Raw genomic sequence first — 12,665 nt, 5'->3', positions numbered from 1 at the left:
TTGGTAGTTACGCAGGTTAGCTCTACGCATTACTACTGGCCATACCCGTGGCCTCACACTTTGGGCTTTTAACGCGTGAACGTGGAAAGGAATCCGAGGACCTCGGGAGGGAACTCAGTCCCAACTGCTCAGGTCTCAACTTCGCAAATTCCTTCTCCGAGTCTGCGCTCTTCCTCGGGACTACAACTCCCAGCAGGCCTTGCCCGAGGCCAAAACTTATTGGCGGGACCGCCTGGGTTTCTCGCGTTGTGGCAGCCAGTATAGCCAATGGAGAGAAAGGGTCCTCCTCAAAAACCAATCCTGGAGAGGTAGGGCGGGTCCTCTCTGGGTTCCGGCTCCGGCTCCTCCCCCGGCCCTCTGAGGCGGCGCTGTCCCTGACCGAGCGGCGGGAGCGAGGTGGGTCCGGTTTGGGCCCGAGGTCGTGGGGGGGTGGCGGGTACGGCTTCGCGGGGAACTGTGAGCATGGCCGCCTCCCTTCCTCCAGGGAGTTAGAGGCTGTGGCTTTGCTCCCTGGACCCGGTGGGGAGCAAATGGGACCCGGTGGTCCCCTCGCCCCGACCCCTTGCCCCCGCCCCTGGCTCGCGCGGCTAGGCAGCTGCCCCAGCCCTCCCCACAAGCCCTCCTGTTGTCCAGCCCTCTGGCACAGACCATACTTTGGGGGCCAGTTCCTACCCCTCTTATACTCCTCCCCTACCCCTCCAAAGCCATCCGGCCACTCAGAACCCAGACCTATGCCCTAGGATGCGCGTATTCTCGACTCCGCGATCGGCTTCTCCCCGCCACTCCCAACCCAGCCTACTGGGCTCCGGTTTCCTGACACCTCTGATTGCAGCCTGTGCCTCCTCTCCGCTCCCCTGCCTATCTCCTCCGGACCCTCTGGCCCCTTTGGCCCCCTCTATCTGACCCGTTATGCAGCTATCCAGTACTGTTCTCTGTTCTTAAACACCTTGTTCCTGATCTTTCTAAGCTCCCCTCTCCGCATCATCCCCCACCCCCTGCCCCTTGACTTGACGCTAAAGAGCCGGGACTTCGGCCCTTCGGACCACTTTCCACCTTGGCGCCTTCACTCTAAACCCAGTCCCTTGACCTTCAGCATCTGTGATCACCAGCCCTGTCTTCTTGACTCTCACTTCTTAGCCCTGGCCGCTTCTCCACTGCCCCAGTCCTTTCTACCTTCAGTTCTCCCTGTAGGTCTGAGCCTCGTAGGAAGGCAAGCCCTATGGGCCCTTCTCTCACCAAATCTTTGAACCAAAGAGGTACGTCTCTACCTTACCTGCCGCTGTATACTCAGTGGGTAGATAGGGGGCTCCTCAGCTCTGCAAGTTCCAATTTTGCTCACCCGTCTTGCAAGTCCTAACTCAGATACCACCTTTTCCATGCAGCTGCTCATCCCCGATCTCTTCAGGGAGACACGCCCGTGTCTTTTTCGGAACTCCCTTGGCACTGTTCTTTTTCCTTACCTCTCCGCCCCATTTCCCTTCCCCGCTCCCTCCCTGTCTTACTCCCTACTTCTCTCCATTACTAGTGGCATGTCTTAAAGTACTGGCTTTGGAGTGATGGACATAGGTCCCTGTTCAGCCACGCACTTGCTGTGTGCCCTGGGGCAAGTTAAAATATCTCTGAGCCTCCATTTCCTCATCTCTAAAACAGACTGTGAAAATGAAATGACATGATTTGCATATTGCCTTCAGTCCAGGGCCTAGCACTTAGTATGAGCTTCCAGAATGTTTATTATTACTGGTTCCCATATAATGCCGGATGCTGTGTGAAGCATTGAGGAGTCAGTACAAAGGTGACCAAGGCACAGTTCCTGACGCCCCCAGAACTGAACCTTCTACACTGTATGCCACTTTCTGGAGGTCATGGCCTATTTCCCTGCACTGTGCCATAAACTGAGGATAGTATCATAATCCTAAATCTTGTTGCTCTTATATTGATCCAGCATTCAGTCCTGAGTAGAGTCAGAGGCTGGTACATTACACCTTCTTAGAATAGCAGGATTGGATGTGAGTGGGGGCCAGGTAGCCCCCTGTGGTACCGGAGCCCCAGGTAGGGTGGGCAGGACTGGGGACTGAATTCAGATCATATCCATTGATTCATACATCAGAAGACATGAAGCAGTGCCTCGTGCTGGGGAGAGTTTGCCAAAACGACCCAGTCTCTGTCCTTAAATTGCTTATAAACTGCTAGTGGAAACAGATTATGTTAAAAGATCATTGCAAATCAGTGTAAAAGCAAGTACATATGAGATTCTGCGGGTGCATAAAGGTGGAAGAGTGGGCAGATTCCTGAGAACAATGGGTGAGACAGACACAGGTAAGCATGAAATGGGTTCTGGAGCCAGGCCTGGCCTTCACTCAGCTCGTTCAATGAATACTTATTAAAGATCTACTATATATGACTGTCACTACCTGAGGAATTTGGGTTACATTAGAAAACAAAGGCCCTGTCCCTCAAGGGACATATGTTTGAGCAGGGGGAGGGCAGACACTAAATAAGAGACAGAAGAAATAAATAGAATGTTAGTAGGTGAGAAGTGCTATGGGGCAGGGGGACTGGGAGTATGGAAAAGGGGTTGTGATTTTTAAAAGGATTGTCAGGAAACAGTATCAAAGAATAAATTGTTGCTGGTGTTTACTTGCATTTTTGAACATGAAGCAAGCCTCCTTCACGTCTCTTCTCTAGATTCCTCAAGAAACACTCTCTCAGGGATTGGTAAACTGGTTCACCTCCTTTTGTCTTAAATAAAGTTTTATTGGAACACAGCCACACTCCTTCCTTAAAGGAATTGTCTGTGGCTGCTTTTATGATACAAGAGTAGAGTTGAGTGGTTGCAACAGAGATACTGTGGTCCCAAATGTTTACTAAATATTTACTGTCTGGCCCTTTTCAGAAAAATCTGCTGACCTCCACTCAGATTTGAGGCTCTGTCTGTATTTCTCCTTTTAGGTTATATAGAGCCTCATACCATTTATTTTCTTTACTGTTTCTTAATTAAAAAAATTTTTTTTTCTTTCCTAACAAGATCACATAAGGAATCTTTTTCATTCCTGTGATCTGTGCAGGGCTAGGACATAGCGTCCTCCACAGTGGTCCTAGTAGCTGTCACTGGCTGCGTCGCTCATACCCGCCCCGCAGCTCCCGAGAGCACTGGAGGTGTTTCCTCTGCCCTCGGCCCTGCAGTGTAGGCGGGTATCATTGTGTTAGTGTGTTAGTGATGTGGGAGTCGAGGCTCAGAGGGCTTGAATCATGTTGCACAGTTCCATAGTGTGTGTCACCGTCTGGATCCAGCCCTAAATGTAGTCTGTGGCCCTTCCATGACTATTGCTGGGTGTTCAGAAAAACTTGCTGACCTGAAGGAGTTCTGTCTGTCATTCTTCTCCCCTCACTGTCCTGTCATAGCCCCTTGTCCCTTGCTCGTGTCACCTTACAGTATCTGCACTGGCCCACTGGGCCTTCCAAAGTGTCGTTGTGGCCTCAGGGCCCAGAGGAAACCCCACGCTGGGTGGTGCTTCGTCCCCTCCTGGCCTGGCCCAGGCTGTAGGAGCTCAGAGTCCATGCGGTCTGGCAAACGTTTATTGATGCCTGCCTGAGTTGGCAGTGTGTATGTGTAGTTTTATGGGGGGAGAGAATGTGGTTTGTGTCTATGTCTTTGTAGGTGGCATGTGAGAGTGTGTGTGTGTGATTTTGTGTGGGGTACGAATATAGCTGTACGTGTGATTGGGTAGGCACGTGCGTGGCTCTATATTTAGAAGGGCTGTGTCTGTGATGTGTGTGGCCATATGTGGCTACAGGTGTGTATGAGTGTATGTTGTGTGTGTGTATGTGTCTGTGTGGTTTGTGTGTACGGTATGAGAACTGTGGTTGAGTGTGACTGGTATGTGAGGATGGCCGTGTTTTTGGGGTGTATGTGTGTGAGAGAGAGATGCGGTGTGTATATGGCTGTGTATGGTGTTGGAGAGCGGAAGTGGGCACTGACCAATCGGAGCAGACATAGCCTGGGCCCTGCAGTAGGTCTTGGAGGGCTCTGATGTTAACCCTTAGTTGCTAGCTAGGCTGCGGTCCAGGGAGGGGAAGGGTGGCAGAACAGGTAAGAGAATTCATGGCTGGGCCTCTGAACAGCTGGGAGAGCCTCAGGAATGAGAGGTTCTGTTCATTTTGAAAGCAGGCAAGTGGATACTTTTAAGGAAGTTGTTTTTTTGTTTGTTTGGTTTTTGTTTTAATTAAACATAAAAGGAGGTTCAGTTAGCTTAGAGTTAGGCAGAGAAATGGAATCATCTGCAGCTGGAAGCTCCTTTACCCACACGGGAATTAGAGTCTAGACTGCCATTGTTTCGTGGTCTTAGGAAAAGTGACATTATTCCCACTGACAAGTATCTGTGGGGAGTGGACAAAAGTGGTGCTTTTGCTTTACTCTGATGGGTGGCTGTCGGATCTGTGGAAGTTTGTCACTTGAGAGTTATTAAGGAAAGGCATGCTCTCCAAGTATTCCCGAGAATTGAGGTTATTTCTGATGTACAGTTCCATGGGGAAGGGTACACCCCTTCAGCCAGAACAAAGGTTCCCTGCAGTCGAGCCTGAGCCCAGGAATAAAGGTGTTGGCCGTCTGTGTTCATTCTCAGGGTTCAGAAATGGGCAGTGAGAAGGAGCAGCATCCAGAACAGCACCTGCCTGAGGAAGGGGACTGGGGTGAGCCCTGGAGAGTGGATGACTCGGAGGGTTTTCAGATCCCAGATGGGGAGAAAGAGCGCAGGCAGGAGAGCCCGTCAGAGTGTCCGCCAGAGGTCCATCCTAAAAAGCCATGGCAGAAAGTCATTGTCCCCACCAGAGAACCCGGGGGCCCCACGGCTCACCCGAGGCCCGAGACCGACGAGAAGCCCTTCACATGCACCCAGTGCGGGAAAACCTTCAATAACACCTCCAACCTGAGAACGCACCAGCGCATCCACACTGGTGAGAAGCCTTACAAGTGCTCCGAATGCGGCAAGAGCTTCTCGAGGAGCTCCAACCGCATCCGCCACGAGCGGATCCACCTGGAAGAGAAGCACTACAAATGTCCCAAGTGCCAGGAGAGCTTCCGGCGTCGCTCGGACCTCACCACGCACCAGCAAGACCACCTGGGCAAGCGGCCGTACCGCTGCGACATCTGCGGCAAGAGCTTCAGCCAGAGCGCCACGCTGGCTGTGCACCACCGGACCCACCTGGAGCCCGCGCCCTACATCTGCTGCGAGTGTGGCAAGAGCTTCAGCAACAGCTCCAGCTTCGGCGTGCACCACCGCACGCACACCGGCGAGCGGCCCTACGAGTGCACCGAGTGCGGGCGGACCTTCAGCGACATCTCCAACTTTGGGGCCCACCAGAGGACCCACAGAGGGGAGAAACCCTACTGGTGCACGCTGTGCGGGAAACATTTCTCCCGGAGCTCGAACCTCATCCGTCATCAGAAAACGCACACAGGCGAGCAGGCCGCCAGAGACGCCAGCTGAAGGGTGAAAAGGGAGAGAGGCGGAGAGACGCCAGCCTAGTGTAGGAAGATCTCCAGGATCTGCGACTGCCCCCTCGACCTCAAGCCCCTCATCCCACTTTGGAGAATGGTTTCCTGTTGCCTCTGAAGCCAGGAACTGCGGGAGGTCCTGAGAAGGGACTCGAGTAAGAAGAAGCTTTGCCGCTTTCCAGGCCAGTTTCTTGCCTTGGAAAGTTTGGAGGATCCGGTCTTGGCTTCATCTCCTTGGGATGAAAGAGAAGTAGGGTAGGCTTAGTACAGGCTTGTGTCATTAGGGCAACCATCCCCTGGCCTTTGAGGACGTACCTGTGAGGGGGCATCACCGCCTGAAGGTGCTCCAGATTGTATAGGAACCACACAGGGCCTGTTATGGTGGCTGTCAGTCCTGTCTGCTGTGCCTCGCCTGTGCTGGGAGGAGCAGCCTTCCCGATGGAAGGGGCCTCCGTGGCCTTCCCGATCGAAGGGGCCTCCTCGGCCTGGAGAAGAGGTCTGGTCCTGCCTTAGGAATCAAAAGGAAGCCCTCAGGGAGCCACGATCCAGGGACCTTCCCAGTCCCCCATGTCTGTGACTCATTCCCCCACCCTAACCCACATCTGTTCCCAGAGTGATTAGCAGTAAAACCCTTCAATGAAAAGGACCTGTGTACTTATTTGGGGCATCAGGGAAGTGGGAGCTGGGGAGCTGGTCTCGCTGCAGCCTCTCTGGAAGGGGGCTGGATGCCCAGAGAATGGGTGGCTGCTCTGAGAAGCAGAGGAAAATGGGCGGAGTCTATGGGGCCTCTGAGGAGGAAGGCAGGAGGGAAGGAAGGAACATGGAGCAGCCACATCTGCTGTGGCTTCTGTGGGTCACATTGACGTCTTTGTCTCTGTGTCCTGGCACGGCAGCCCTCAGAGGAGTCACACAGCGGGGGTTTGGTGGAACGGGAGTTAACACTTGGGCCTCCCTTGATTCCAAGCTGATGCTCTCTTTCTACTGCTTGCGCCTAGTGGCTTCGGAAGGAGGAGCCCCTTAGGGGCTGCCTCAGGCCCAAGTGAGTCCCTGGAAGTGGGGGCTAGGATGGCCTCTTGATGTGGCCCTGGACCGTTTGCTCTGTGGAAGTCAGTGCCAAGTCAGAGAACCATACCTCCTTCAGATTCTTGATTGGCACTTCCCTGTGCTTAGGAAAAGGGATAGTGTCCGGGAGTAAGGGGTGAGGGCTGGGATAAACCCATCACGGGAATCCTTGCCTTTAGTGGCAACAGTTTAGTTCCCAAGGCTGGGACAGCTTGGCGGGGGTCCTCCCAGCTTCCTGCCCTCCTGATTTAGGCCTGGCTCCACCTGGCTGCTTTCGGTGTTCTCTGCATGGCGGTTTAATGTTCACCCAGACTTCCTCCAACAAACACAGAAGACCCCTCTCTACATCTCTTGCCAACCTGGTCCTGCTCTTCCAGAGGGAGGGGCCTTCTTCCTTGTAGCTAATTGCCAGAATGAGATTCGGATACCACCCATAGCCTGACGTATCCCATGGGATCCTGCCACCCACCCAGGAAGGGATGTGCTAGGAGATTTATACTCATCATGTTGAATTCTCACGTAACCCTGGAAAGTAAGAATCACCCACGTATGACAGGTGGAGAAGGAGGCTGACAGAAAGTGACTCACCCGAGATTACTTGGCAAGTAAAAGGCAGGGTCAGGAATGGAACCTTTTTCTGCCTAAATCCAGAGCCTGCATTCCAGCTCTAAAAGACTTCCCCAACAATTCCCTGACATAGGTAGGACACTACAGTTTACAAAGCACTTTAAAAAAAAAAAAAATCTTTTATTTTAATGACCTTGTGCTCATCCTGACAAGTGCACTCCTGAATTCCCTTAACCTGTCCCCCCCCCCCCCGCTCCCCCCCGCCCTGCACTTCCCCTCTGGTAACCAGTTCTCCATAGTTGAGTGTTAATTGCTTTGTCTCTCTTTCTTTTCTTTCTGCTTTGCTCATTTGTGTTTTTCTTTCCAACATACGAGTGAAATCGTCATACAGTATTTGTCTTTCTCCAGCTGACTTACTTAGCAAAATATCTCTAGCTCCATCCGTGTTGTTGTGTATGGCAAGAGTTCATTCTTTTTTACGACTGAATAATACTCCGTTGTCTATATATACATCTTTATCGATTCATCTGATGTCCATCAACTGATGGACACGTGGGCTGTTTCCATAATTTGGCTGTTGTAAATAATGCTGCTCTAAACAGGGGTGCATGTGTCCCTTGGAATTACTGTTTTGTATTCTATAAACCACTTTCATCGCATATACATTTTCCTGCTCTTTGGAATCTGCACACAAGATTTTTTTTTTAAGATTTTGTTTATTTATTTGACAGAGATCACAAGTAGTCAGAGAGGCAGGCAGAGAGAGAGGAAGGGAAGCAGGTTCCCTGCTCCTGCTCTGATGTGGGGCTCGATCCCAGAACCCTGGGATCATGACCTGAGCCAAAGGCAGAGGCTTTAACCCACTGAGCCACCCAGGCGCCCCTAGATATTTTAAACATGTCACCCACACTTGCATGTATGAAATGAAACACTCTCTAATAGTTAAAGTTGCCATCAAACACCACTGAGCACCAGTTCTTATGCATCTGTTTTCTCTGATAATAGATATAATAACTATCCTGTAAGGTGGTAGTATTCCCATTTTTGAGATAACACAAATCTGAGAGGTTAAATGACCCGACCTAGTGCTTAACCTGTGATTCAAATCAGGTGTGTGGGATATCAAGGCTATGGTCTCCATTATACCCACTACCAAGTTAGGTCTACTAGTCCCCTGTCTGCAGAGCTTGATACCATCCTTCCAGACCTAGAGCCTTAGTGACAATTGCTGTGACTTTCTGGGAGTCTCTGCTGCCAGTATGACCCAGGACCAATGTACTGGGCAGTTGCTTTGATCTTGGGACATGAGTTGCTGGCCAATCTCATTTGCCCCTTTTTGACCAAGTTCATAGGCTAGGGTTTCTGGGTTGGTCCAGGCCTTTGAGTCCTGACTGGTCCACTTAACTCTCTCTCTTACTTCCTTTTTTGTTAACTTCCCTAATTTCCTCTTTCATTCTCCTCTTCTTCTGCTTGCAGGAGACTGGCACATAGACCCAGAGTTACAGTGCAGGATGATAGGTATCACTGTGGTTGTACCTAGGGTGCTCTAAGAGCCCAGGGGAGGGCCTTAAACTGGCTTGCACTGGACATTGGGGTCCAAAATTGAAAAAGACAGTCCTTCCTGCAGGGAAGTCAGAAGACAAACTCCTCAGAACAGGGTGTTGGGAGAACACAGGTGGGAATGGCTAACACTTTGGAGGGAAGGAAAAGGTGAGGTGATGATTGAGCTCATCTTCAGTGAGTAGTAGGTGTTTAGTAGGCAAAGAAGAAGGTTATTTCAGATGGAAGGGAAAGCTCCTCCGTGTTTCAAGCAACAGCGAAACGTCTGACGTAATCAGAGTGTCCTGTGAAGAAGAGATGAAGCTACTAGGTAGTCAGGGACCAGATGGTAAAGGGCATTGGATGCCAGGACAAAGAATTGCTGACCATAGACAACAGAATTTTCAAACCGGGGAATGGCATGATCATTCAGGCTAGTGTGGATGGTGAGCCAAAGGGGGTTAGGTAAGTTGGAAATATGCCAAGCACTGGTTGAGCCCTCCTGACCCAGAGAGAGCTCTATATGTTCACCTCAGAGCCTTGCCAGTTCCACAGAATGGGCAAGTCCAAACCCTCCACACAATTTCTGCAGATTCCTGAGATTCATGCTCTCATGGCCTCCTCTTGCCTGAGGTTCCCAGGACTGTACAAGCCTGTTTTGTCCCTGTCAGCCCTGTCACAGAACTAGGCACTTTCATTGGCTTCCCCAAGAAACCCTGCCACACCAAGCATTCTGTAAGTTTAGAATCTCTTTGAGAGACTGGAAGTCTTGGGGAGGGCTCCCATCATGGCATGCCCCTAGCTTCCTCTTTTCCCCCCACCCACCATTGCTGTCCGTATCCTTTCCCATCTGCCCTGGAAACTGCAGATTCCTGTAGTCTATTATAAAGATTTTATTTACTTATTTTTCTGAGAGAGAGAGAGAAAGAGAGCAGAGAAAGGAGCAGAGGAGGAGGGAGAGGGATGAAGGGAAAGAACCTCAAGCGGACTCCACACTTTAGACCAACCAGGAGCTCGATCTCAGGATGCTGAGATCATGATCTGAGTTGAAACCAAGAGTTGGGCACCTCACCAACTGAGCCACCCAGGTACCCCATCTTTCACTCTATTATAAAAAACTGTCTGGCTTTCCTCATTCCTTGACACCATTTTGCATACACAAACCCATCAAGGAGCACCCCAGAACGAAGGCCTCACCATTTAACAACATACACCTACTCATAAAGCAGTTGCCAAAATAAATCAATAAATACCTTGGAGATCACAACGTATATAAGCATATTAAAGGTTTAAGACTCCAGTCTAAGCAAAAGTGATTGTTTCCTCTTCCTTCTGAGACTCCACTAAGATAACAAAAGGAATCGAAACAACAGCAGAATCACAGGGAAGAGGGGTGGCGGGTGCAGAGACTTAAACAATTTCTAAAAGTAGATGACACACATTAATGACTCAGCAGAGTAGAGGAAGCCACAGCCCAGAATTCACTCCCAGAATGGAAGTGAGAGCCAGTCTTCCTTGCAAAACCACAGAGAGGCTCTGAGTTCATGGTTGGCAGGTACTGCTGATAGACATGAAAAGTGGGTCTAAAAACTATTAGAGTTTGTAGAAGGTCTGTCTGTGCAGCTGCGCCAGTCACCTCCCTCTTACCTCCAGAGTGGAGAGTAACTGATGCTTACCTCCAGACAAAAATAAGACACATAGCAGGACCCCAGAAGGCTCATCCTATAGAAATTTAATAAATCTCGAGAAATCTGGTGTTTCGGATAGCATTGATATCCCAGAATAAAACGTGTCATTGTGACATTTACAAACCCTCTTCCCACCTCATCCTCTAAAAATGACCCATCCACTCACACTACAGAAGAGCCTTCCAGATGACACCCTCCCTCCCTAGCTTTCCTGTTCAAGAGGGTGACCTGTCAGAGAAACATACAGCAACAGAAGAAATACACAGCAACAGAGGGAACCAACTCAATTACTGATACTAATCAGCTTGGTCTGTTATTCCATAAACAGTCAATGAGGAACATCAGAGTTAAGAAGGCAGCTGGAAGCATGAAAGATAGACAAGGTAAATAGAATAAGTGACCCCAGACAACAGAAAGTCATAATGGAGCAGTAGAATCTTTAAAAATTCTAATTGCATCCTCACAAAGATCTGGGGAGGTACTACTTTCATAAAACAAGAAAGGTTGCTAGCAGAAAGGAACAATTGGAAAATAGAAAATAGTTTTTGGAAATTAAACATATGACAGCTAAAATAAGATACTCAAGAGACCACCTGGAAGAGAAGATCAATAAAAGTCCCTACAATGTAAAGCAAAAATACAGATAAGGAAAGAAGAAATAAGGCACACAGAAGATGGACCCTTGAGGTTCTTATGGTGAAGACTGTCTTGATAGTCCTCCAAAATCTGTTCTCTCCTTTTCTTGGATCACTGAACTAACCAACATTTCCCAGCCTCCTTTGCAGTTATATTAATATAACTTAAGTTCTTGTGATTGGAAGATGAGCAGAAATAATATGTGACATTTCTGGTCTTAGACCTCAGGAAAGCAGACATGTCTTCACCTAGTTTTCTTCCGTCCTTTCACTAGGTGTAACCTGCAAGAACCCAGCTCTGATAGTTGCAGACTATATAGTGCCCTAGTGTCAGTTTGCCAGATAAAACACAGAACACCCAATTAAGTGTGAATTTCAGGTAAGCAGTGAATAATTCATACTATCATTATGTCCTGGATGTTTTATCCTAGTGAGTGGCAGAGAACAGTGGGATAAAAGGAAGTGGGTTCTTGAACTTCGCATGGAGCAGTGCTGTCCAACTCCCCTGCCTGGATGCTTCACAGCTATTAATGCGAGAGAAACAGATTTTTTTTGTACTCCAAGCTTTGTTGGGTCTCTTTTTTACAGCCGCTTAACATTTCACCCTAATACTTAGGTGAGTTAGAGGTGAGTTTCTGCCATAACAAGACTGTGGCACATTTTACTACATATGGAGTCTTACATTGCCATTGGTCATTCTCCCCACCCCCAAAGTTCAACATCTCCAATATTGGATTCTGTCTAGTAATTGATGCTAGTTTAGATTCCATGAAATATCACGTTATAAGAGAAAAATGAGCCAGTGCTATCACCAAGATGGACTAGGAAGTCCCAGCCTTCACTTCTCAGCAGAGACAGCGACTTAACAACAAAATATGGACCAAAATACCTTTGTGAGAACTCCAGAAACCTATAGCTGGCACAGCTCAGCGCAGGGAGTTCTTCCCAGGGTTGGGGATGGGAGTGGTAAGAAAGGCAGGGAGGAAGACTAGAACATGTGTCCAACGTTCTGAATTATCAGAGGGCTGCCCGAGGAACTGGTTTTTATCTTACCTGATTTGGGGTACTGATGGGGAAACAAAATACTTTTGATGCCGCTGAGTACAAAGTACTTTGGATGTCACTGAGCACAACGTATACTTTTGGATGTCCCTGGGTGAGGTGGCTTCGTGCTGTTAGCACTAGAGAAACTACAGTACCACAGATAGGCACCAGAGGGAGCAAAAGATATATGAGCGCCTGAAAAAAAGAAACCAGCAAACTTGTGTACTTGGGAAATTAGAGCATAAGCTTAGAGAAACTGCGTCTACCAAAAAGGTTTTCAGAAGTCCCAGAATCTCTAGCCAGTCTGATTATTAAAGGTTTTCCCCTACCTGGACCCAGACTCTACAAAAATCAGGAAAATAATACAGGAACAAAATGAGAATATCAAGAAAGAGCTAGAAACTATAAAAAAGAGCCAAACAGTGGCACCTAGGGGGCTCAATTGGTTAAGTGTATGACTTGACTTTGGCTCAGGTCATGATCTTGGAGTTGTGAGATCAAGCCCCGTGTCGGCTCTGTGATAAGTGTGAAACCTGCTTGGGATTTTCTCTCTCCCTCTCCCCTTCCTCTCCTCCACTGTTTGTGTTTGCGCTCTCTCTCTCTCTCTCTCTCAAATTAATTAATTAATTAAGGCAG

General features: G+C 49.1%; 1 protein-coding gene across 1 annotated transcript; it reads left to right on the top strand.

Annotated features, from left to right (window-relative positions):
• The first annotated feature begins 333 nt into the window (after window positions 1-333).
• Window positions 334-7,599, top strand: ZNF691 (zinc finger protein 691). The gene is made up of 2 exons (XM_032302844.1): window positions 334-396; window positions 4,623-7,599. Exon 2 carries the CDS (start codon window positions 4,632-4,634, stop codon window positions 5,484-5,486), a length of 855 nt encoding a protein of 284 aa, XP_032158735.1. The 5' UTR covers window positions 334-396; window positions 4,623-4,631; the 3' UTR covers window positions 5,487-7,599.
• Window positions 7,600-12,665: the final 5,066 nt, after the last annotated feature.

The sequence above is a fragment of the Mustela erminea genome, chromosome 10 (assembly GCF_009829155.1).
Source record: "Mustela erminea isolate mMusErm1 chromosome 10, mMusErm1.Pri, whole genome shotgun sequence".
Taxonomy (NCBI): Eukaryota; Metazoa; Chordata; class Mammalia; order Carnivora; family Mustelidae; genus Mustela; species Mustela erminea.
Note: the sequence above shows the minus strand (reverse complement) of the source record. Positions and strands in the feature narration are given on the sequence as shown.